The sequence below is a fragment of the Centropristis striata genome, chromosome 12, assembly GCF_030273125.1.
Source record: "Centropristis striata isolate RG_2023a ecotype Rhode Island chromosome 12, C.striata_1.0, whole genome shotgun sequence".
Lineage (NCBI taxonomy): Eukaryota > Metazoa > Chordata > Actinopteri > Perciformes > Serranidae > Centropristis > Centropristis striata.
Genome location: NC_081528.1, coordinates 610,921 through 635,205, shown reverse-complemented (window position 1 = coordinate 635,205; position 24,285 = coordinate 610,921). Strand labels below are relative to the sequence as shown.

Here is a 24,285-nt window from a genome sequence, read left to right as displayed (position 1 = left end):
GAAATCAAATGTTGACCAACATGTTTGTAAAAATTGTTTTAAAAATATTAGGAAGAAATCTTCTGTGAGGGTTTTAAAAAGTAAAACGTGAAGCTGAAAGAGGCCGAGCAGAAAAAAAACACACAGAGTTTAAATTCAGCAGAGAAACCTGACACACACACACACACACACACACACACACACACACACACACACACACACACACACTGTGAGGAGGATAAGGTGTTGTGGTTAATTGGTTGGTATTTCACCTCCAGATGTGGCCCCTCGAAATATAAATGACTCTTTGTGTCCACAAAACCTCTTTCACAAGCTGCTACCTGACTCCTCTCACCTCCTCCAGACAGGAGCAGGAGGAGGAGAGGCTGTTTACACAGAGCAGAGAGGAGAGGACAGGAGAGGCTGTTTACACAGAGCAGAGAGGAGAGGACAGGAGAGGCTGTTTACACAGAGCAGAGAGGAGAGGACAGGAGAGGCTGTTTACACAGAGCAGAGGGGAGAGGACAGGAGAGGCTGTTTACACAGAGCAGAGGGGAGAGGACAGGAGAGGCTGTTTACACAGAGCAGAGAGGAGAGGACAGGAGAAACTGTTTACACAGAGCAGAGGGGAGAGGACAGGAGAGGCTGTTTACACAGAGCAGAGGGGAGAGGACAGGAGAGGCTGTTTACACAGAGCAGAGGGGAGAGGACAGGAGAGGCTGTTTACACAGAGCAGAGGGGAGAGGACAGGAGAGGCTGTTTACACAGAGCAGAGGGGAGAGGACAGGAGAGGCTGTTTACACAGAGCAGAGAGGAGAGGACAGGAGAGGCTGTTTACACAGAGCAGAGAGGAGAGGACAGGAGAGGCTGGAGAAAACTGGTTTTACAACAATCAGGACACTTGATGGAAAAGTGTTGATTATAAATTCTGTTTTAATAAAAAAATTAGTTTGTCTTTTATATATTTTTTTGCGTTTTTGGCGGCAATTTTGTGTGTTTTGTGTCTGTTTTTAATCATTTTATGTCTTTTTTAAGATCATTTTGTGTCTTTTTGGTCCTTTTTGACGTATTTCAGTGTGTAAAAGGGTTTTATATTTAATAGTTGGTGTTGAGGGAATCAAACCTGTGACCCTCGGTCGTTATAAGAAGCAGAAAGAGAGAAACGGAGCTCAGCGAGGCTCTCAGGGGAGGAAGCTGATTGGCTGACAGAGATAAGAATCTCCCGTTACCACGTCAACGCTCCACTGCCCTGTCCGTCAAGCGTCTGTTCCCACGGTAACAAAAGCTCCCCGCTGGACCCCCACGCCCCCCCCTCCACACACACACACACACACACACTCGTGACACAGAGTTGGGAAAGTTTCCAGTCTGTCTGGTGTGTGTGTGTGTGTGTGTGTGTGTGTGTGTGTGTGTGTGTGTGTGTGTGTGTGTGTGTTGGACTCTGCGGTCGCTGTGAATGTTTTTATTCTCGGGGCAGGAAGAGTGAAAAAGGCCAAACTGATCCTATTAGAGAGAAAACACACACACACACACACACACACACACACACACACACACACACACACACACACACTCCCTCTCTGTTTCCATCTGAAGCTCATTTAGTTAAAAAACGTTGAGTTTTTTTAATGTTTCAGCTGATTCATGAGCAGAAGTCTGATGTTTGACTCGTTTCCTGAAGTCCTTTCAGAATAAAAGTCTAAAAATAAACTGACTGACAGTTTAATGTCGAGCTTTTTACGTTTTTTAAAGGTTTTGGGAGTTTATTTGGTTTTTGTGGGAGATTTTCCTGGAGAAAGTTCTTTTGTGCAAAATGTTCAAAAGTTTATTGACTCGTTTTTGATATTGTTGTTGTTTTTGTTTTTATGACTCGGACCTTGTAGCTATTCCACCAAATTGTGTTCTTCAGGTGTTTTAACTCGTCTCGTCTTCCTGAGCATTTTAACTCACAGTTAATATCTCTGATGATATCTAGTCTTGTTCTTGCTTTGACTCGGACTTGTCACATTCTGGTGGCTGTTTGTAATCCGTCTGACTTGTCTCTGTCTCGTGAGAGTTTTGACACAAACTAGTTTTCTTCTTTTGAGTGTCAACGATCTTGACTGGGACTTGTTCTCGGAGTGTTTCTAGTGAGCGTTTAGACTCGATCTGTCAGGTGTTTAGACTCGGACTCGTCTCGGCCTCCTGAACATTTTAACTCACAGTTTCGTAGGTTTTTTTAATCGACTTGTCTCTGTTTTGACTTGGACTTGTCTTGTTCTCACGAGTCTCTAGACTCTGATCATTTCTAGTCTTGTTGTTGCTTTGACTCGGACTGGTGACATTTTCTGATTTTAATCTGTCAAATATTCTAACGAGTCTCTCTGTCAGTCAGACTGAAGTCAAGTTTCAGGCATTTTAAGGTGAAATGTTGCTGCTGTTTGCTTTTTACACACACACACACACACACACACACACACACACACACACACACACAGACGACACACTGCTGCCTTGTTTAAAGAGAAGTGATACTTGAGCTGAATGTGTGTGTGTGTGTGTGTGTGTGTGTGTGTGTGAGAGAGAACAGAGCGCTCAGTGTAAAGTCCACTCAATGAGCCTGGAGGCCACACACACACACACACACACACACACACACACACACACACACACACACACACTCTCTGTTTATCTTTTCTTCAGTTTCGAGGAAAAGCAGTTTAGAGAATTTTCAGTCATCAGAAAAACTGAAATCAATAAAGTGTCTGTTTGTTTGAGTCCATTAAAATAATAAAACAACACTTTAACATGATCAATATTAAAGCCACATAGAAACCAGACATGTTCAATATAAAATCAATAAATAAAACATCACTAATCATCATAAATCTGACCAAATATCAACATTTTAATGACGAAAAATCACTAAACGTTTTCTCACGTTTGATTATTTTTCCTGATGGAAGCGTTGATCACACACGATGTGTTCAAAGACTGTCAGAAATGTGAAAATCTGCTGAATTTTTTCTATTTTGACAGTATCTGTCAAATAATATGACAAAAAAATGATAAATGGTGTAATTTTGTTGATTTTTTAAATATAAAACATGTCTTTATAACCCACCAGCAAGTGGTTCAGATTAAAACAGTCATTAAAGGAAAGAAGAAAAACTTCAATATAAGAACTGATTCAAAATAACAGTAATGTAGGATAAATATTTATTGAATATATTGTATTTATATCTTTTTTTAAATGCTGCAGGAGGAAACAAAGTATTAAACTACAGAAAGTAGAAACAGTCACAACAACACGGGCAAACTTTTTTATTTTTGGACACATTTTGTACAGTGCGACATTTTGAAGAAAAATCACTATTTAAATTTCATGTTTGATTATTTTTCCTGATGGAAGCGTTGATCACACATGATGCGTTCAAAGACCGTCAGAAATGTGAAAATCTGCTGAATATTTCTATTTTTACAGACTGTGTGTGATTAATTGTGTAATTTTGCTCATTAAAAAAAAAAATAAAACATGTCTTTCAAACCCGCCGGCAGTTTGGAGGAAGAGGAAAGAGAGAGAGGAGGAGGAGGAGGAGGAGGAGGAGGAGGAGGAGGAGGAGGAGGAGAGGAGAGGAGGAGGAGGAGGAGAGGAGAGGAGGAGGAGGAGGAGGAGGAGGAGAGGAGGAGGAGGAGGAGGAGGAGGAGGAGGAGGAGAGGAGAGGAGGAGGAGGAGGAGGAGGAGGAGGAGAGGAGAGGAGGAGGAGAGGAGGAGGAGGAGGAGAGGAGAGGAGAGGAGGAGGAGGAGGAGAGGAGAGGAGAGGAGAGGAGAGGAGGAGGAGGAGAGGAGAGGAGGAGGAGGAGGAGGAGAGGAGAGGAGAGGAGAGGAGGAGGAGGAGGAGGAGGAGGAGAGGAGAGGAGGAGGAGGTCGTTCTGTGGCTGCAGGTCAAGTGTTTTAGAGCTTCGACAAACCACAAGACGTGACCTTTGACCCCGACTAGCTCTCTGCTGACAGTCCACACACACACACACACACACAGTATTTACAGTACAAGAAGATCATTATTATAGTTTTTATCTCCAGGGATAGCAGAGTGTGTGTGTGTGTGTGTGTGTGTGTGTGTGTGTGTTACTTTACTGTTTTTTTTATCTGAAGAGCTTCAGGATTTTAATATGTTTATAAAATGTTTTTCGGTGCATTAAAGCTGCAGAAACAATATATTTTATGTTCTTGTTTATTGTTTGTATTTGTATTTTAATGGCTGTTGTTGTTCGTCGACGTATTAAATAATAAATAGTAAACAAACATATAAATAAATGGATCAATTAAAACAAAGTGCTGACAGCTGAGTGTTTCTGCTCATTAATTATTAATTATTAACTCATTGAATCTGCCCAGTCGGCACTTTTTTATAAGTGTAAACAGTTGATCAGTTTTTATGGATCATATAGAGAAATGATTACTGATACACAATCAATATATGTTATAATAATAATAATAATAATAATGAAAAATATATTTTTATGCAAAGTAAATAAATAATTACATATGTTTAAAAAAATATGTAGATAAATACATATTGTAAATAAATTAATTGTAAAATAAAATTAATTAATGCTTAAAAGTAATCTTAATCCTGTTGCTGCAGGTTGCTGCAGGTTGCTGCGTGTTGCTGCAGGTTGCTGCGTGTTGCTGCAGGTTGCTGCAGGTTGCTGCGTGTTGCTGCAGGTTGCTGCAGGTTGCTGCGTGTTGCTGCAGGTTGCTGCGTGTTGCTGCAGGTTGCTGCAGGTTGCTGCGTGTTGCTGTGTAAGCTGCTGAATTAGAGCAGCATAGGAGTATATGAGATCTACGAGTCTTAATGGTCTCCAGTCAGCTGGAGGAGTAAATCTATCAGCCTGATGCTGTTTACTGATTGTTTACTGACTGTTTACTGATTGTTTATCAGAGGAAACTGTTGTCAGTTTCAGACATTCTTTGTGTTTTTTCTTCCTGATTTGATCTGCTTTCCCCTCGTTTGTTGTCATTTTGTGGGTTTTTGTTGTTAGTTTCCTGTCTGTCAGTTCCACTCTCCACCTCATCTGTTCATTCATGCTCCGGCTGTTTGTTTTTTTTATTAATTGATTAATTATAAATATCTGTCCCAGTGTCTCAAAGTTTTGCTTGTCCAAAACCCAAAATATGAAACACAGAAAAGCAGCAAATCTAAATATTTGAGAGACTGAAAGCTGCGTTTAGCTGCTTATCTTCATCCTGGGTCTCTGAGCTCCTCATCAGGGCTGTAAACAGGAAGTACTTCGGTCCAATCACTGACCCCACGATTGCTCCCCTGTGGGACTGTGGGAAAGTTGATGATGTCCCTTGATCAGCCTCCTGTCAGACCAGACTCAGGACGGCGGGTTCCTCCTGTCAGACCAGACTCAGGGCGGCAGGTTTCTCCTGTCAGACCAGACTCAGGGCCTCAGGTTCCTCCTGTCAGACCAGACTCAGGGCGGCAGGTTCCTCCTGTCAGACCAGACTCAGGACGGCAGGTTCCTCCTGTCAGACCAGACTCAGGACGGCAGGTTCCTCCTGTCAGACCACACTCAGGACGGCAGGTTCCTCCTGTCAGACGAGACTCAGGGTGGCAGGTTCCTCCTGTCAGACCAGACTCAGGGCGGCAGGTTGCTTTGTGTTGTTGTAGGTTGCTGCGTGTTGCTTTGTGTTGTTGTAGGTTGCTGCGTGTTGCTTTGTGTTGCGGCATGTTGCTTGATTTTGTTGTTGTAGGTTGCTGCATGTTGCTTTGTGTTGCTGCATGTTGCTTTGTGTTGTTGTAGGTTGTTTTGTGTCGCTGCAGGTTGCTTTGTGTTGTTGTAGGTTGCTTTGTGTTGTTGTAGGTTGTTTTGTGTCGCTGCAGGTTGCTTTGTGTTGTTGTAGGTTGCTGCGTGTTGCTTTGTGTTGTTGTAGGTTGTTTTGTGTCGCAGCAGGTTGCTGCATGTTGCTTTGTGTCGCTGCGTGTTGCTGCGTGTTGCTGCGTGTTGCTGCGTGACACAAACTGGCTTGGAGCACTGGGAAAGAGCAGCAGGAGCAGCAGGAGCAGGAGGAGGAGGAGGAGGAGCAGCAGCAGGAGGAGGAGGAGGAGGAGGAGGAGGAGGAGCAGCAGGAGCAGCAGGAGGAGGAGGAGGAGGAGGAGGAGGAGGAGGAAACGTTAATGTGTCTGACCTCAGGATATCAGAGTGCTTATAGACAGGAAGTTGTTATCATATGGACAGGAAGTTGTCCCTCCCAGCAACATATGCAGGAAACCAGACGGTCAGCAGGATGTTGGTCAACGCCCCAAAACTCTAATATCATCGTTTCCTTAAAAACTGAAACATCTGATAAAATCTGCTTCAGGCAGCGATTTGTTGCTGCAGATATGAAACTTCCACCAAAGTGGATCAAGAGGATTCTGTTGTTATTTATCATGATGCTGCAGCCCGATGGAGTTATTGTTTATTATTGTTGTCTTTATTCATCAGACGATCAGAAATAAAAATAGATTTGAGAGTGAAACTATATTCAAAGACTGTTTTCATTGCAAATTAAATAATCTTGAACATAATAATAAATCTGCAACAACTTTCAGTTTGTAAACAAAACGTTTGTATTTGCAAACAAATCTTCAATATAAGTAAAAAAATGTTTTATATTTGCAAGCAAATATATATTTGTAAACAAATCTTTTATATGTTGCAAACAAAACATATTTGCAAACAAATCATCTACATGTTTGTAAACAAATCTTTTGTATTGTAAACAAATTGTTTATATTTGCAAGGAAATCTATATTTTGCAAACAAATCTATATTTCTTAACGAATTGTTCATATTTTGCAAGAAAAACTTTTGTATTTGCAAAAATATCTTTATTTCCAAACAAATATTTTACATTTTGTGATTTTTTTAAATTAATTTTGCACGTTTCTGTGCACGTTTTACTGATGAGAATCTGTGAAACAACTTTAATAAAATCAGCGTTTATGAAATTAGAGGAAGTTAGTATTAGTATTCTGAGAGAGCACACACAGGTGCAGTGTGTGTGTGTGTGTGTGTGTGTGTGTGTGTGATTGGAGATGGTGTAAGTCAAGTCGATTCCCTCACACACACACACACACACACAGAGGCGGTTGCCATAGTAACGGCAGCAGGAGGCTCTCTGTCTGTCTCTGAATCTTCCGTCACGTTTTCTTGCTGTGAGTCTGTGTTTTCCTGCAGCTGTCTGCTGCTCCTGAACGCCTCGCTGCTCCTCAGAACGCCGCCTTGTTTTTAGCACCACATGCTAACGTGGCGTGCTAACGTGGCGTGTCACAGTGTGTGACATCATCGCCAGAGTGTAGAGGGAGAGAAGAAACTGTCAAAAAATAAATTTGAAAACTGCGCTCCAGGCCGCAAATTCCACTCTACAGAAATAATTTATACATAGAAACGTAGGAAAATTAGTCTTCTCCCTCACAATCCTCTGGTAAAGCTGTCAGAGTTATAGTTTGGGCGTAGGACGCACAGATGATCCACCAACACCACCAACAGCCTCATTGGCTCCCATATTAAAAACACAGGAAGATTTCTGAAAAAGGGAGATGTAACAGTTTTTTTAGATCGCTCTAACAAAGCTATTTTTTAATTTTTCTTAAAAGAAAACATATGTAGACGTTCAGGAAGAACTCAGGACGCTCAAAGTGAAGTCGGATCAATGATAGGTATTATGGTTTTGCCAAAAATGCTTTCTGTTCGAGGCCAGAAATTCCAGTCTGTCCACCTCTGGCTGCTGTCACTGTTACGGCACATTCTACAGCGGCAGTTCATTCTGTTGATTACTCTGCTTTGATTGGTCGACCGCAAAGCCTTTGATCCTTTGATGTGATTACAGTTACAGATACACACACACACACACACACACACACACACACACACACACACACACATTTTGAGGTTAAAGGTCATAGGTTGCTGGATAAATAAATACTTGTAAAGGAATGCTTGTTGTAGGTGTGCTCCTTGTATATTATATAGTATCATAACATTACTAGTAGTATTAATTGTTATAAATCTCTGAAGAATCTCATCATAGTGTACACACACCGGCAGTAGTGGCCCTTTCACTATTTACCCAGAGGACATTTTCTAGTGTTGCTTTGTTGTGCTGCATGTTATTACATTTATAGTAAAGAGTGAAAGTTGTCCATCATGACTTCCTGTGTTTTGATTGACAGCTGTCTCATGTAGCTACATGGAGCTAGTGATTCAGATATCTACAACCAGACCACCAAGAGAGTTGGTGTGTCATCAGTTGGGGTCCCAGTCCAGCCCTGCAGGAAGCCCACACTCTGTCCCCAGTGCTCCCAGTGTCCCTAGTGTTCCCAGTGTTCCCAGTGTCCCCAGTGTCCCCAGTGTCTCTGTGTCCCCAGTGTCCCCAGTGTCTCCGTGTCCCCAGCGTCCCCAGTGTTCCCAGTGTCCTCAGTGTTCCAAGTGTCCCCAGTGTTCCCAGTGTCCCCAGTGTCCCTAGTGTTCCCAGTGTCCCCAGTGTCCCCAGTGTTCCCAGTGTCTCCGTGTCCCCAGTGTTCCCAGTGTTCCCAGTGTCCCCAGTGTCCCCAGTGTCTCCGTGTCCCCAGTGTTCCCAGTGTCCCCAGTGTCCCCGGTGTTCCCGGTGTCCCCAGTGTCCCCAGTGTTCCCAGTGTCCCCAGTGTTCCCAGTGTCCCCAGTGTCTCCGTGTCCCCAGTGTCCCCAGTGTTCCCAGTGTCCCCAGCGTCCCCAGTGTTCCCAGTGTCCTCAGTGTTCCCAGTGTCCCCAGTGTTCCCAGTGTCCCCAGTGTCCCTAGTGTTCCCAGTGTCCCCAGTGTCCCCAGTGTCGCCAGTGTTCCCAGTGTCCCCAGTGTCTCCGTGTCCCCAGTGTTCCCAGTGTTCCCAGCGTCCCCATTGTCCCCAGTGTCCCCAGTGTCCCCAGTGTCCCCGGTGTTCCCAGTGTCCCCAGTGTTCCCAGTGTCCCCAGTGTTCCCAGTGTCCCCAGTGTCCCCATTGTCCCCAGTGTCCCCGGTGTTCCCAGTGTCCCCAGTGTCCCCAGTGTTCCCAGTGAGGTCATCAGGTCTGACAGGGGGGTAGGAACCAAAATGCTGCCAGATTTTTGTTCCTACGTCTCTTTGTCTGTGTTCTGATTGGATGTGACAGCAGATAGAGAGATGAGCAGCAGGGACAATGTGTGTGTGTGTGTGTGTGTGTGTGTGTGTGTGTGTGAGTGAGAGAGAGACTGTGATAATGACTCTGCAACACACACACACACACACACACACACACACACTCAGACAAACAACAGTATTGACTAAAGGCTCAAATAAACACAAATCCACTCCACATATCGACTGAAACAAGAGCTCAGACACACACACACACACACACACACATGATGAAGTCATGGTGTCAGATGATATTGTTTGGGCTTGAACTGAAGAGACCACGTGTGTGTGTGTGTGTGTGTGTGTGTGTGTGTGTGTGTGTGTGTGTGTTTGTGTGTGTGGACCTCTGCTTCCACCCAGAGACATAAAAAAAAGCTTGTAAAAAGACACATAGTCATAAAAAGGCCAACAAAAGAAATAAAATGATGAACCAAAAAAATGAATAAAAGATGCAAATTAACCAAAAGAAATTCAAAAATTGAAAAAAGCCCCCCACAAAATTAGAGAAAAAGACACAAAATGACCAGAACAAAATCATAAAAGGCCAATAAAAGAAATAAAGTAACCGAAAAACTAACCAAAATGATGATCGAGACATAAAATTACCAAAAGATATTTAGAAAAAATTAACAAAAAAAACCCACAAAATTACAGAAAAAGACATAAAATTACAAAAAAATCTGAAAATAACCCAAGAAAGACATACAATTACCAAAATAAATTCATAAAATTAACAAAAAAGACATAAAACTACTAAAAAAAGACACAAAATGACACTAATAGACGGAAAACTAATAAAACAAAGTCACAAAAAAACAACAAAAGAAATAAATTAACCGAAAAAGACGGAAAGTAACCAAAAAACAAAACAAATTGACAATAAACAAAGTAAAATTACCAAAAGAAATTCATGAAATTAATCATGAAAAGACACAAAACGACAATATAAGAGGTGAAACATTGAGACAGCAGCAGATTGTGGGAATCACTGCTCACTGACTTTGACTTATAAAATAGTTTCCAGTTGCTCTCTAGCTCACACACACACACACACACACACACACACACACACACACACAACACACACACACACACACACACACACACACACACACACACACACACACTGTGAGAGGGATGAGGTCATTATTTTGCAGCCTTGACTTGCAGGTGTGATCCTCACATACCTGTGTGTGTGTGTGTGTGTGTGTGTGTGTGTGTGTGTGTGTGTGTAATGACTTCCTGTTGTCACCTGGTGATTCTCTCCAGCTGTTTCTCCAGAAGACAGAAATATTTCAGAAATGTTAAACAGAAGCTTCAGAGAGAAAACAGATGAGAAGATAGAAAGTCTCAGCAGGCGTCTGGAACGCTGCTTTCACGCAGCAAAATACAAGAACACATGTAAAAAGACACAAAATTAACAAAACAAAGTCATAAAAGACCAACAAAAGATATAAAATAACCAAAAAAAGACACAAAATGACAAGAAAAGATGTCAAATTACCAAAACAAATTCATAAAATTACCAAAAAAGACACAACATTACAGAAAAAGACCTAAAATTACAAAAAAAGTCAGAAATAACAAAAAGACATAGAATTAACAAAACAAAGTCACAAAAAAACAACAAAAGAAATAAAATGAAAATAAAAGATGTAAAATTTCCAAAAGAAATCCACAAAATTAACAAAAAAGACATAAAACTACAAAAAAGATGTCAAATCACCAGTAGCAATTTATAAAATTACCAATTTTTTGGTTATTTTGTGTCTTTTTTCAGTTATTTTGTCTTTTTTCAGTTATTGAGGTTCAGCTCAGTCTGTTGTTGTCTGGTTCAGAGGTTCAGGAGTCTCTTTAAAGCAGATTTTCCATTTTAAAGAGTCTCATTGTGTTAGTGTGTGTCAGTGTGTGTTGGTGTGTGTTAGTGTGTGTTGGTGTGTGTTGGTGTGTGTTAGTGTGTGTGTGATGAGCAGCTGGTTTATCAGCAGAAGGAAAATGTAAACAAAGGAAGTTAAATGTGGACGGATCCAAACATCTGTTAACTTCATCTTTCTCTCTGTCACAACTTGTTAGTTTTCTCTTTCAACGTTTCCACCAGATTTAATCTGAGACGGTGACATTTTACTGAGGCGTCTGTGTCCACCAGCACCGACTCTTCTAACAATCTGTGTCTTTATTTCAGCTATTTTGTGTCTTTTATTGTATTATTTTATGACTTTTCTTGTAATTTTAGCCGTGTTTCCTTTAGGGTAAAGAGTGTCCACCAGGAAAGTCTCAGGCCACGCCCTCTCTAAAGTATCAGGCCACGCCCTCTCTAATGTCTCAGGCCACGCCCTCTCTAATGTCTCAGGCCACGCCCTCTCTAATGTATCAGGCCACGCCCTCTCTAATGTCTCAGGCCACGCCCTCTCTAATGTCTCAGGCCACGCCCTCTCTAATGTCTCAGGCCACGCCCTCTCTAAAGTCTCAGGCCACGCCCTCTCTAAAGTCTCAGGCCACGCCCTCTCTAATGTCTCAGGCCACGCCCTCTCTAATGTATCAGGCCACGCCCTCTCTAAAGTCTCAGGCCACGCCCTCTCTAAAGTCTCAGGCCACGCCCTCTCTAATGTCTCAGGCCACGCCCTCTCTAAAGTCTCAGGCCACGCCCTCTCTAATGTCTCAGGCCACGCCCTCTCTAATGTCTCAGGCCACGCCCTCTCTAAAGTCTCAGGCCACACCCTCTCTAAAGTCTCAGGCCACGCCCTCTCTAAAGTCTCAGGCCACACCCTCTCTAAAGTCTCAGGCCACGCCCTCTCTAATGTCTCAGGCCATGCCCCCTCTAATGTCTCAGGCCACGCCCTCTCTAATGTATCAGGCCACGCCCTCTCTAAAGTCTCAGGCCACGCCCTCTCTAATGTATCAGGCCACGCCCTCTCTAATGTCTCAGGCCACGCCCTCTCTAATGTATCAGGCCACGCCCTCTCTAATGTCTCAGGCCACGCCCTCTCTAATGTCTCAGGCCACGCCCTCTCTAATGTATCAGGCCACGCCCTCTCTAATGTCTCAGGCCACGCCCTCTCTAATGTCTCAGGCCACGCACTCTCTAAAGTCTCAGGCCACGCCCTCTCTAAAGTCTCAGGCCACACCCTCTCTAAAGTCTCAGGCCACGCCCTCTCTAATGTCTCAGGCCACGCCCCCTCTAATGTCTCAGGCCATGCCCTCTCTAATGTCTCAGGCCATCTTCTTAACGATCCTCCGGCCCCCGCGGCTCGTTAAGAAGAGCCTCTGCCCCCCGCGGCTCGTTAAGAAGAGCCTCCGTCCCCCGCGGCTCGTTAAGAAGAGCCTCCGTCCCCCGCGGCTCGTTAAATAGAGCCTCCGGCCCCCGTGGCTCGTTAAGAAGAGCCTCCGCCCCCCGCGGCTCGTTAAGAAGAGCCTCCGCCCCCCGCGGCTCGTTAAGAAGAGCCTCCGCCCCCCGCGGCTCGTTAAGAAGAGTAAGAACGAGTCTCCAAAAGTCTCCAATAACACCAGAAAAAGTCGCTGGATTTGTCTCCAGTCGCTTTCTTAAAAAATAGTCTCTAAGGGGATCTGAAAAGTCACTAAATATAGCAACAAAGTGGCTAAGTTGGCAACACTGCTTTGCTGGCTTTTACAAATGGCGCATCTTTTTTTCAGGGGAGAAAACAGACGCTGCTCTTCTACAGGGACAAAAAAAGTCCCGTTAAAAAGACCGCCAGGACGGCTCGTATTCAGATTAGGGGCGTTTCGGCGAGTGAGACCGCCTCATTCTGGGTGTTGGACTGTAGTGGAAACAACCTTATTGTGTAATTTTTTGGGATATTTTGTGTCTTTCAGTTATTTTATGTCTCTTTTTTGGTCATTTTGAGTAATCTTTTGGTCAATTTGTGTCTTTATTCCAGTTATTAGCTGTTATAACACGTTCAGCAGAAACAAACAGTTCATTTATCTTTCCGTGTGTGTGTGTGTGTGTGTGTGTGTGTGTGTGTGCTGATTAAACACCATCTGCTGGGGGAAGAGGTGTGTGTGTGTGTGTGTGTGTTGGGAGACCCCTCATTAGAGACCTCGTTAGGGACCTGGTTAGAAAGTGCCAGACTGATCTGCTGCTGAAGCTCAGCCATGTGAACACACACACACACACACACACACACACACACACACACACACACACACACCCTCTCCTGTAATGTTTAGTTTTAGTTTTTCTGTAACTTTCTGTCGGCAGACGAGGACTGAAGTTCAATAAAAGTTATTATTCTAACTCAAATTAATGATTTTAATACTATTTAGGGGCAATCGCACCGAGCACTACTGTTATACTGTGGATTTCTTCTTCTTCCTCTTCCGGACACAATTTCGTCCCGCTACTAGTCCTACAACTTGAAGAGAGAGAGACCATTGAAGTGAATGGGACGACCAAAAAAAATGAGCGAAAAAGAACAATAATTGGAGATTTTTAAACGTCTCCTTCTCTGGCATAATTTCACCTAGAGACTCCATTTAAACTTTAAACAGTAGACACAAGTCTTGTGTATCGGTGTATTAATCCACGTTTCGATAGGTCATATAGTTTTTTATCAATCCCTGTTCAATGACCATGATCATTTTTGGAGAAATTCTGAGATTATAATGGGTGTGTATTGCACGGAATGTTCGTGTCACAGTGTGTGACATCATCGCCAGAGTGTAGAGGGAGAGAAAAAACTGTCAAAAAATAAATTTGAAAACTGCGCTCCAGGCCGCAAATTCCACTCTACAGAAATAATTTATACATAGAAACGTAGGAAAACTAGTCTTCTCCCTCACAATCCTCTGGTAAAGCTGTCAGAGTTATAGTTTGGGCGTAGGACGCACAGATGATCCACCAACACCACCAACAGCCTCATTGGCTCCCATATTAAAAACGCAGGGAGATTTCTGAAAATAAGCATTTTTAACAGTTTTTCAGATCGCTCTAACAAAGCTATTTTTTCATTTTTCTTAAAAAAAAACATATGTAGACGTTCAGGAAGAACTCAGGACGCTCAAAGTGAAGTCGGATCAATGATAGGTATTATGGTTTTGCCAAAAATGCTTTCTGTTCGAGGCCAGAAATTCCAGTCTGTCCACCTCTGGCTGCTGTCACTGTTCAGGGACATTCTACAGCTGCAGTTGTGATATGACTTATTGTATGTGTGCTCCTTGTATATTATATAGTATCATAACATTGCTAATATTAATTGTTATAAATCTCTGAAGAATCTCATCATAGTGTACACACACCGGCAGTAGTGGCCCTTTCACTATTTACACAGAGGACATTTTCTAGTTATTATTATTATTGTTGTTATCGTTATCGTTGGCTCTGAAACTGTTTTATTCTTTTTCTTCATATTTTTTATAAATTATAAGAAGGAGAATTATTAGTTAATTAATCAGACGGATGATTTAAAATCTGTGAGACGTTTATCGATAAAAAAACCTCCAGAGGGCCAAAACAAGAACACACCAACCATGACTCATCCTCAGTGTGTGTGTGTGTGTGTGTGTGTGTGTGTGTGTGTGTGTGTGTGTGTGTGTGTTGTGGTATTCCAGTGCAGGATTACAGTGTATTAGAGCTGTTTATCTGTCTGCTTTCAGCTATTGATCTGAGCTGTGTGTGTGTGTGTGTGTGTGTGTGTGTGTGTGTGTGGGTGTCTTCAGACTGCTGACCTTTGACCTCACATGATTTACTTTCCCGCCACTGATGTTATTGTCTTTGATTAATTATTGTAATCAGCCGAGTAAACACACACACACACACACACACACACACACACACACACACACACATGACATCATTCTGTGTGGGGGGTCAGAGGTCAAAACATGAAGATATGAGCATGTAATCCTGTAAAGTGCTTCGTGTTTTCACACTGTTATGATTACACACACACACACACGCGCACACACACACACACACACACACACACACACACACACACACACACAGACACTGTTTACTGTGTGTGTGTGTGTGTGTGTGTGTGTCTGTGTGTGTGTGTGTTTGTTAAACATGTTTTCCTGTTTTACCCTGAGAGTCAAACAGCTGTTGGAGTGTTAACAGAGTTTAGAGTGGTGGTGGCGCCTCCTGCAGGCTGCAGCAGGAAACACACACACACACACACACACACACACACCTGCAGCAGGTCAGGGACAGGTGAGGACAGGTGATGGACAGGTGAGGGACAGGAGAGGACAGGTGAGGACAGGTGAGGACAGGTGAGGGACAGGAGAGGACAGGTGAGGACAGGTGAGGACAGGTAAGGGACAGGTGAGGATAGGTGGGGACAGGTGAGGACAGGTAAGGACAGGTAAGGGACAGGTGAGGACAGGTGAGGACAGGTGAGGGACAGGAGAGGACAGGTGAGGGACAGGAGAGGACAGGTGAGGACAGGTGAGGGACAGGAGAGGACAGGAGAGGACAGGTGAGGACAGGTGATGGACAGGTGAGGACAGGTGAGGAACAGGAGAGGACAGGAGAGGACAGGTGAGGAACAGGAGAGGACAGGAGAGGACAGGTGAGGACAGGTGATGGACAGGTGAGGACAGGTGAGGGACAGGTGAGGACAGGTGAGGACAGGTGAGGGACAGGTGAGGACAGGTGATGGACAGGTGAGGACAGGTGAGGACAGGTGAGTGACAGGAGAGGAACAGGAGAGGACAGGTGAGGACAGGTGAGGACAGGTGAGGACAGGTGAGGGACAGGAGAGGACAGGTGAGGACAGGTGTGTCACAACAACAGGGAGGACAAACTGAATAGGAAACTAAAAAATACTCAGATTGAGGCAGTTGCGTGAGAAACCGTCCTTCTTCTCTTCTTCATACCTCAGTGAGTGATTCCCTCAATTATTCTCCTCTCATCTCTACAAGTTTATGAATTTGAGTCATAAACTTGAGAATAAGAGTTTTTCTTCAGCTCATGGAGGAAAACGTTGAGCAGGTCTTCAGTCTGTGTCTCCGCTGGGACAGAAACCAGCTGCTGGTTGTCACTCAGCAGTTTGTTCCAGCTGTTGGACGTCACGTCCAGATGTTTCACAGATCTGAATATTGACAGCAGCTTCCTCCAACACAGAGAGAGAACTGGTTCTTTGGTCATTTATTTACATGTCAATATATATTTACAAACAGCTGTTTATGTCACGAGTACTTTCACACACAACACAAATATTTACGGGCAAAAAAGTGACATGATTTTCATTTTTACGTCTTTTTTTGGAAATATTTTTATTGGTCTTTTATTACTTTTTGGTCATGTCCATTTTTTGTAATATTATGTCTTTTTTGGTCTTTTTGTGTCTTTTTGGTAATTTTTACGTCTTTAGTTGGTCTGTTATGACTTTTTGTGTCATGTGCCTGTTTTGGATATTTACGTCTTTTTGGGTCATGTTGTGCCATCTTTTGGTAATTTTATGTCTTTTTGGCATTTTAAGTCTTTTTTGGTGATTTATATATTTATATATCTATATATATATTGTGATCTTGCATCTTTTTTTGATATTGATGTCCTTTTTTTGGACGTTTTGGTCATGTTGTGCCATTTTTGGTAATTTTATTCCTTTTTTGTGCTTTTTTGGCATTTTATCATTTATTAGCATATATTTTATTGATACATATGTATATATATATATTGTTTGTGATAGATATCTGTGGACAGAGTTAGTTTTGGTCTTCAGAGTGTCTGTCTTTTAGAGGGCAAACAAACAAAATCTCCTCCTCAGGTTGAATGCACTTATTGTATGTCGCTTTGGACAAAAGCGTCAGCTAAATGACATGTAATGTCATGTAAATAATAACGTATTTTAAGTGTCTGAAGAGTCACTAAATCTAAACCAGCTGGCGACAGAGTCACTGCTGTTGGTTCCAGTAGTGAACTTCCTCTAGAACCAGCGTTTGTGCATTAAAGAAACACCAGTCAGAACAACGTGTGGACCATGCTGCTTCAGCTGCTTCAGGAGGCTAGCAGTTTCCCCCCGCTTCCAGTCTTTATGCTAAGCTAAGCTAACTCCAGCTGTGTTCTGGGCGAACTGTCCCTTTAAAAGGAGCTTCATGTGAAGTTTCTGAGAGTTTTTTCTCCTCCAGTCTGCAGAAACAGAGACAATTCACTGAGTAACAGACTGACTGCTGCAGGAAGGAGATTATTTCATCAGCAGATAAATAATAACTGGGCAGAGCATCATTAAAAACTCATCAGCCAGCAGAGTGTGTGTGTGTGTGTGTGTGTGTGTGTGTGTGTGTGTGTGTTATCAGCTAACAGATGTGACCATTGTGCTCCATTAATGAGGGTTTAGACGAATAATTACAGCAAAATGAGTTTTTTTTCTGTGTTTTTATTTCCATTTTTCCGTCAGACAGAAAAACAAAACTGGTTTTATAATGCAGAAATAAACCAAAGACGTGAGGACAGCCAGCAGCTCAGCTGGAGCTGCAGCGCCACCATCAGGCCGACTCCTCCACCACATTTACCCTTCGATGCACAACACGGTCTAAAGTGACCCGCCAGAGTTTTTATGTTCTATATCGTTGCATTAATTATTTTCATCATTCAGTTTTCCAGGTTTTCCTTATTGTTTATTAATGGTGAAATTTTAAATGAGACTTGTTAAATGAAGTTATTTAGATGTCTTTTTTTGGTCATTTTACATCTTCTATTGAGCCATGTTGTTCCATCTTCAGTAATTCTATGTCTTTCTTTGGCTTTTTTAAGTCTTTTTTGTCATTTCTGCATCCTTCTATGTCTTCTTTTGGTAATTCTGTGTCTCTTTTGGTCATTTAATATCTTTTTTTTTGACGTTTTACATCTTTTGGGGGTCATGTTGTGCATTCTTAAGTAATTTTATGACACTTTTGTTGCTAATTAGGTCTCTTTTGGTAATTTTGTGTCTTCCTGTTGGTCTTTTGTGACTTTTTGTGTCATTTTTGTGTCTTTTTTTGGACGTTTTACATCTTTTTGGTGTCATGTTGTGTCTTTTTTTGGTCATTTTACATCTTCTATTGAGTCATATTGTTACATCTTCAGTAATTCTATGTCTTTCTTTGGCTTTTTTACGTCTTTTTGGTCATTTTCGCATCCTTTTTTTAATATTTATATCTTTTTTTGGTAATTCTGTGTCTCTTTTGCTCATTTTACATCATTTTTTGGTCATTATGCATCATTTTTATACTCGGCCTCGCCGTCATTACATCACAGCTACTGCAGCTGTTGGAGGAGACACGGGGAAGGATTGGTGTTTGTATTAAAGGTAATCTGAAGATGTGAGGTGGAGTTGTTGGTGCAGGTTGAGGAGGAGAAGCTGTTTATTTAAATAATCAAGTCAGTCAGACGCTGAATGAAGAGAATGAAGAGAATAAAGTGAATGGAGGCGGCTGCATGAGTCTAACAGGGATTACTGCAGATTTACCTTCACATAGCATTAACCCCGAGAGGGATGATGGAGGGATGATGGAGGGATGATGGAGGGATGATGGAGGGATGATGGGTGTCCGGGTGATGTTTGCTGCAGCAGATGAAGGATTTAGCGTTTTATTTTCATGTTTTGACTCAGATTATGTCTTTCTCTACCTGTTGGAGCCGTATCGCTCAGTAATCCCACGGAGCTTAAAGCTCTTTTCTCTCCGTCACATAATGTGGAGGAGGAAAATATGGAGCCATAAATCACAGACATGCACACATTAAAATGTCTTGTTACACTAGAATCAACCAGAAATCTTCTCTGTTCATGTTTGTGAGATGAAAACATGCAGACAATATAAAAACACGTCCTGTGATGAATTTTATCATCTTTCAGCTTGTTGTGATTTAATGACATAAAGCTTTAAAAACCTTCTTCAACACACGCAGAAATGGACATTTGACACTCTTCAGTGCCCAAATATATATATGTATATATATATATATATATATATATATATATATATAACTTTTTTATTCTGGTTTTAACTGGTTTTACTTTGGTTTTATTCTGGTTTATTCTGGTTTTAATTGTTTTTTTCTGGTTTTATTCTGGTTTTAAAAATGGTTTATTCCGGTTTTTAAGTGGTTTTATTCCGGTTTTAAGTGGTTTTATTATGGTTTTAACTGGATGTGTTATGGTTTTAACTGGTTATATTATGGTTTTAAATGGTTTTATTATGGTTTTAATTGTTTTATTCTGGTTTTAAGTGGTTTTATTCTGTCTTTAACCGGTTTTATTCTTGTTTTAAGTGGTTTTATTATGGTTTGAACTGGTTTTATTCTGGTTTTAAGTGGTTTGAACTGGTTTTATTATGGTTTTAAGTGGTTTTATTCTGGTTTTTGTCAGTAAATGTGAAGAAAAAGAAGATTTTTCTGGCATGTTTTATTGTCAGACAGCATTGTGTGAGTCTGCTGGCTGTGTGTGAGTTTTCTGATGGAAGCAGGTTTTGTTTGTGTGAAAACGTGGCGTTAACGCGGCGTCCTGTGTGGTGTCTCTGCAGGAGATGTGGTGGATATCTACCAGAGGGAGTTCCTGGCGTTGAGGGAGCGTCTCCACTCGGCCGAGCAGGAGAACCTGCGGCGCTCCAAAGAGCTGAACCTGGTCCTGGAGGAGATAAAGAGGGCCATCGCTGAGAAACAGGCGCTCAGAGACATCAACCGCACCTGGAGCAGCCTCTCCGGTCCGTCAGCAGCCCAGCACTTTATACTGCCACGTAACCTGCTTCTAAACCAGACTAAACTGGATCTAAACCAGTCTAATCTGGTTCTAAACCAGTCTAAACTGGTTCTAAACCAGATTAACCTGGTTCTAAACCAGACTAACCTGGTTTTATCCAGTCTAATCTGGTTCTAAACCAGTCTAAACTGGTTCTAAACCAGTTTAACCTGGATATAAACCAGACTAACCTGGTCTAATCCAGTCTAATCTGGTTCTAAACCAGTCTAACCTGGATCTAAACCAGTCTAAACTGGTTCTAAACCAGACTAACCTGCTTCTAAACCAGACTAAACTGGATCTAAACCAGTCTAATCTGGTTCTAAAACAGTCAAAACTGGTTCTAAACCAGTCTAACCTGGATCTAAACCAGACTAACCTGGTCTAATCCAGTCTAATCTGGTTCTCAACCAGTCTAACCTGGATCTAACCCAGTCTAACCTGGTTGTATCCAGTCTAACCTGGTTCTAATCCAGACTAACCTGGTTCTAAACCAGTCTAACCTGTTCTAATCCAGACTAACCTGGTTCTAAACCAGACTAACCTGGTTCTAATCCAGTCTAAACTGGCCACACCAGGAGTAATGCCCCAGTCTAACCTGGTCTAATCTAGTCTAATTTGGTTTAATCCAGTTTTACTTGGTCAAATTCAGTCCAACCTGGTTCTAACCTAGTTCTGCTTGGTCTAATCCAGTCTAAACTAGCCACACCAGGAGTAATGCCCCAATCTAACCTGGTCTAATCTAGTCTAAACTGGTTCTAATCCAGTCTAATTTGGTCTAATCCAGTCCAAAATATAGACAGCTGAGGAGTAATATACCTGATTAGTATTGAAGTATTGATATTATGGTTTATGTGCAGGTTATTTCACTTTAATTTGACCCATAAAGTAAATTCAAGATCAATTTAAGATAAACACATGATGTACAACTATTTAAACCTGTTTGAAAATGAGTGACAAACCAGAATGAGCCGGCAGGACCCCGAAGGTCTCACCTGGTCTCACCTGGTCTCACCTGGTCTCTCCTGGTCTCACCTGGTCTCACCTGGTCTCTCCTGCTGTGTGTGTCCTGTTCTCAGAGGAGACGAGGATGAAGCTGTGGAATGTGAGCAGCAGTAAAAACGTCCTGCAGCTTCCCTCCATCTTCCATCATCTTCCTCACCTGCTGAACCGAGAGGACAGCCTGCAGCCGGCCGTGCACCTGGGCCAGGGTCGCACCGGAGGTACGCACCACGAGACCTGTTAGAGCAGGACCATGATCCAGACTCAGAGTGGAGTACACACACACACACACACACACACACACACACACCTCCACTGGTGACCCGGGGCTCCTCACAGAAGCAGCAGCCCAGCCATGATGCACCTTCCCTGGGGAGACGGCTCACTGAGCCCCCTGATACTCCACATCCCCCAGAGCCAGACCCCCAACAAGCCGGGCCAAGGTCACTGTGTGTGTGTGTGTGTGTGTGTGTGTGTGTGTCAGGTCTAATTTATTTATAAAACATTTTTTCTGCTTAGTAAACCCTTTCCTGACAAGCCTGCTTTACACGGAGGGCAAAAATAGAGATAAAACCAGAGAACAAACACAACACATTATCAGATAATAGTGTGTGTGTGTGTGTGTGTGTGTGTGTGTGTGTGTGTGTGTGTCAGAAGTATTTATGATGCACTTTGAGTAAAACAGGTTAGTCAGACAGAAAATGTTTTATGTTGCTGCAAAGAACAAAGAGATAAAAAACAAGAGCAGAAACACAAAGAAAGAAATGTATATATATATTAATCTGTGTGTGTGTGTGTGTGCGTGTGTGTGTGTGTGTGTGTGTGTGTATGACAAATCTGATTTGTATGTAAAGCTTTTAAAACCAAAAAGGCTTAGCACAAAGTGTTTTTTGTCTTTTTTGTGCGTAGCATCAAGGAGAGAAAATCGGGTTAAAGAAAGACAGAAAGACTTTAAAATGTCCAGATAGAAGAGCACAGGGTGTGTGTGTGTGTGTGTGTGTGTGTATGTATGTGTGTGTCAGAATCAGAATCAGAAGCCTTTATTGTCATTGCACAGGGTAGTACAACGAAATTTGCCATCAAACCGTCCAAAATGTATAAAAACTCTCGCTGCAGCGATCAACAGGTGAATTTTTCCAAAAGACCTTGAGTCAGGGCTGTGTGAGGCCAGATAAGATGGAATTTGGGCTGTAGGAGAAAGTGGCAGCAATTTTCTGCTACTCATCTTCTCCATAATATTGTCCATGCTGGTCTCTGGATTGATCCAGTCTCTTCTCCAGGGCCGTCAGTCGCTCCTTGATTTTATCCAAAGTTCAGTTTGTGACCACAGTCTGAGTTCTGACAGCTCTAACCATCGTATCAATCATCTCAGCGGCCTGATGTATCTCCATAAACCAGAGCAAAGCCTGATCCAGCCAGCTAAAGACCTGTTATCAAGGTTAGATAGATAGAGATCTTCTATGTCCTCTACAGAGAGATCCACCAGCTCTCCCACCGTCCATCGTGTAGCCAGCTGAGAACGTCCCGGCAGGACAGGAAGGAGAGCAGAGTAGAGAGAGTCTCTCAAAGTATTAGACAGAAGACGAGACGAGAGGAACCAAGCAGGAAAAAACACACAGAGGGAGGAAAGAAAAGTGTGATCGTCTCCTTACAGAGCCAGAGAAGAAGAGTGTGTGTCTCTGTGTGTGTGTCTGTTTGTCTGTGTGTGAGTCTCTGTGTGTGTGTGTGTTATATGTTTAATATAAACTTGTAAACTGTCAATTATCAACTGCAATTTAAAAAGTAAAGATGATGCCACTGGAAGGCTTTTATTGTGAAATCTCTGCAGAATGGAAGTGATGCTGTCTGTCTGTTTAAAGGAGCTGAACTGTACAATCTGTTTCCTGTGTGTGTGTGTGTGTGTGTGTGTGTGTGTGTAGTCTCCATAGTGATGGGGGTCCCCAGTGTGAAGAGGGAGGTGCACTCGTACCTGACGGACACACTCAGCTCTCTGATGTCAGAGCTCAGCCCGGCCGAGAAAGACGACTGCGTCATCGTCGTCTTCATCGCAGAGGTCAGTGTGTGTGTGTGTGTGTGTGTGTGTGTGTGTGTGTGTGTGTGTGTGTAATTGGCTGTCAGTGTGTGTTGATGCGTGCTCTCTAAAGGTCAGTGGTTTAACTAATGAACACGAACACACACACACACACACACACAGAGTGATAATTGTCAGTGTTTAGCGTCCGTGCTGCTAATGCTAACATCAGACTGCTGCAGGGAGGAGAAATCATGATGGTGTGTGTGTGTGTGTGTGTGTGTGTGTGTGTGTCTGTGTGTGTTTTCAGTTATTTTGTGTCTTTTTTTGGTCATTTTATGTCTTTTATTGTAATTTTGTGTCTTTTTTTCTTTTCTTTTCTGTCTTTTATTGTCTTTTTCTGTCATTTTTGGTTATTTTGTGTCTTTTCATGTAATTTTGTGTCTTTACTCCAGTTATTAGCTGTGTGTAATGAAGGTCACACTCATGAAGTTTCTCTTCTGTTGTTGTGATATCGGTTGATTGGTTGGTTGGCTGGTTGTTTGTTTGTTTGTTTGTCTGGCTGGCTGGTCGGTTGTTTTTTGTTTAGCTGGTTGGTTGAATGATTGGTTGGTTGGCTTGTTGTTTGGTTGGTTGTCTGTTTGATTGTTTTGTTGGCAGCTTGATTGGCTTGTTGTATGGTTGGTTGGTTGGTTGGTTGGTTGGTTAGGTGTTAATTCGGCTGACTGGCTGGCTGGTTGTTTGGTTGGTTAATTGGTAGGATGGTTGGTTGGTTGTTTTTTGTTGAGCTGGTTGGCTGGCTGGTTGACTGGTTGATTGGTTGGTTGGCTGGTTGGCTGGTTGATTGTTTGTTTGTTTGTTTGTTTGTTTGTCTGGTTGGTTGGTTGGTTGGTTGGTTGGTTGTTTGGTTGGTTGGTTGTTTGGTTGATTGTTTGTTTGTTTGTTTGTTTGATTGTTTGTCTGGTTGGTCAGTTGGTTGGGTGGTTGGTTGGTCGGTCGGTCGGTCGGTCGGTCGGTCGGTCGGTCGATTGTTTGTTTGTTTGTTTGTTTGTTTGTTTGTTTGTTTGTTTGTTTGTCTGGTTGGTTGGTTGGTTGGTTGGTTGATTGTTTGATTGGTTGGTTGGTTTGTTGGCTGGTTGTTAGTTAGTTGGTTGGTTAGTTAGTTAGTTAGTTAGTTAGTTAGAAAAGGTGCAGGAGCTCTTTGTCTTTAGTTTGGCTGAACTCCAGAGTCCAGGAGGTTTCCTTCAGCTGCCCAGGAGGCTCCAGCTGGATCTCATGAAGCTGTTGGCAGTGAGCTGTGGCCCGGCACCGCTCACAGTCGCTCTCTGTGTGGCACCGAGTGTGTTGGCGCTGATCCACAGCCGGACCGAGGCCAGACTCTGCCGGCTGCCTGGGACAACACGCCACTTTACAAGATCTACACACACATTACAAGCCAAGAAGGACAA

General features: G+C 42.7%; 1 protein-coding gene across 1 annotated transcript in view; it reads left to right on the top strand.

Annotated features, from left to right (window-relative positions):
• Positions 1 to 24,285, top strand: part of mgat4b (alpha-1,3-mannosyl-glycoprotein 4-beta-N-acetylglucosaminyltransferase B) — a 77,091-nt gene that overhangs the window by 22,499 nt on the left and 30,307 nt on the right. The window contains exons 2-4 of the mRNA XM_059346994.1: positions 19,610 to 19,789; positions 20,904 to 21,047; positions 22,746 to 22,879. Of these exons, the coding sequence (XP_059202977.1) occupies positions 19,610 to 19,789; positions 20,904 to 21,047; positions 22,746 to 22,879 (458 nt within the window). The remainder of the gene's footprint in view (positions 1 to 19,609; positions 19,790 to 20,903; positions 21,048 to 22,745; positions 22,880 to 24,285) is intronic.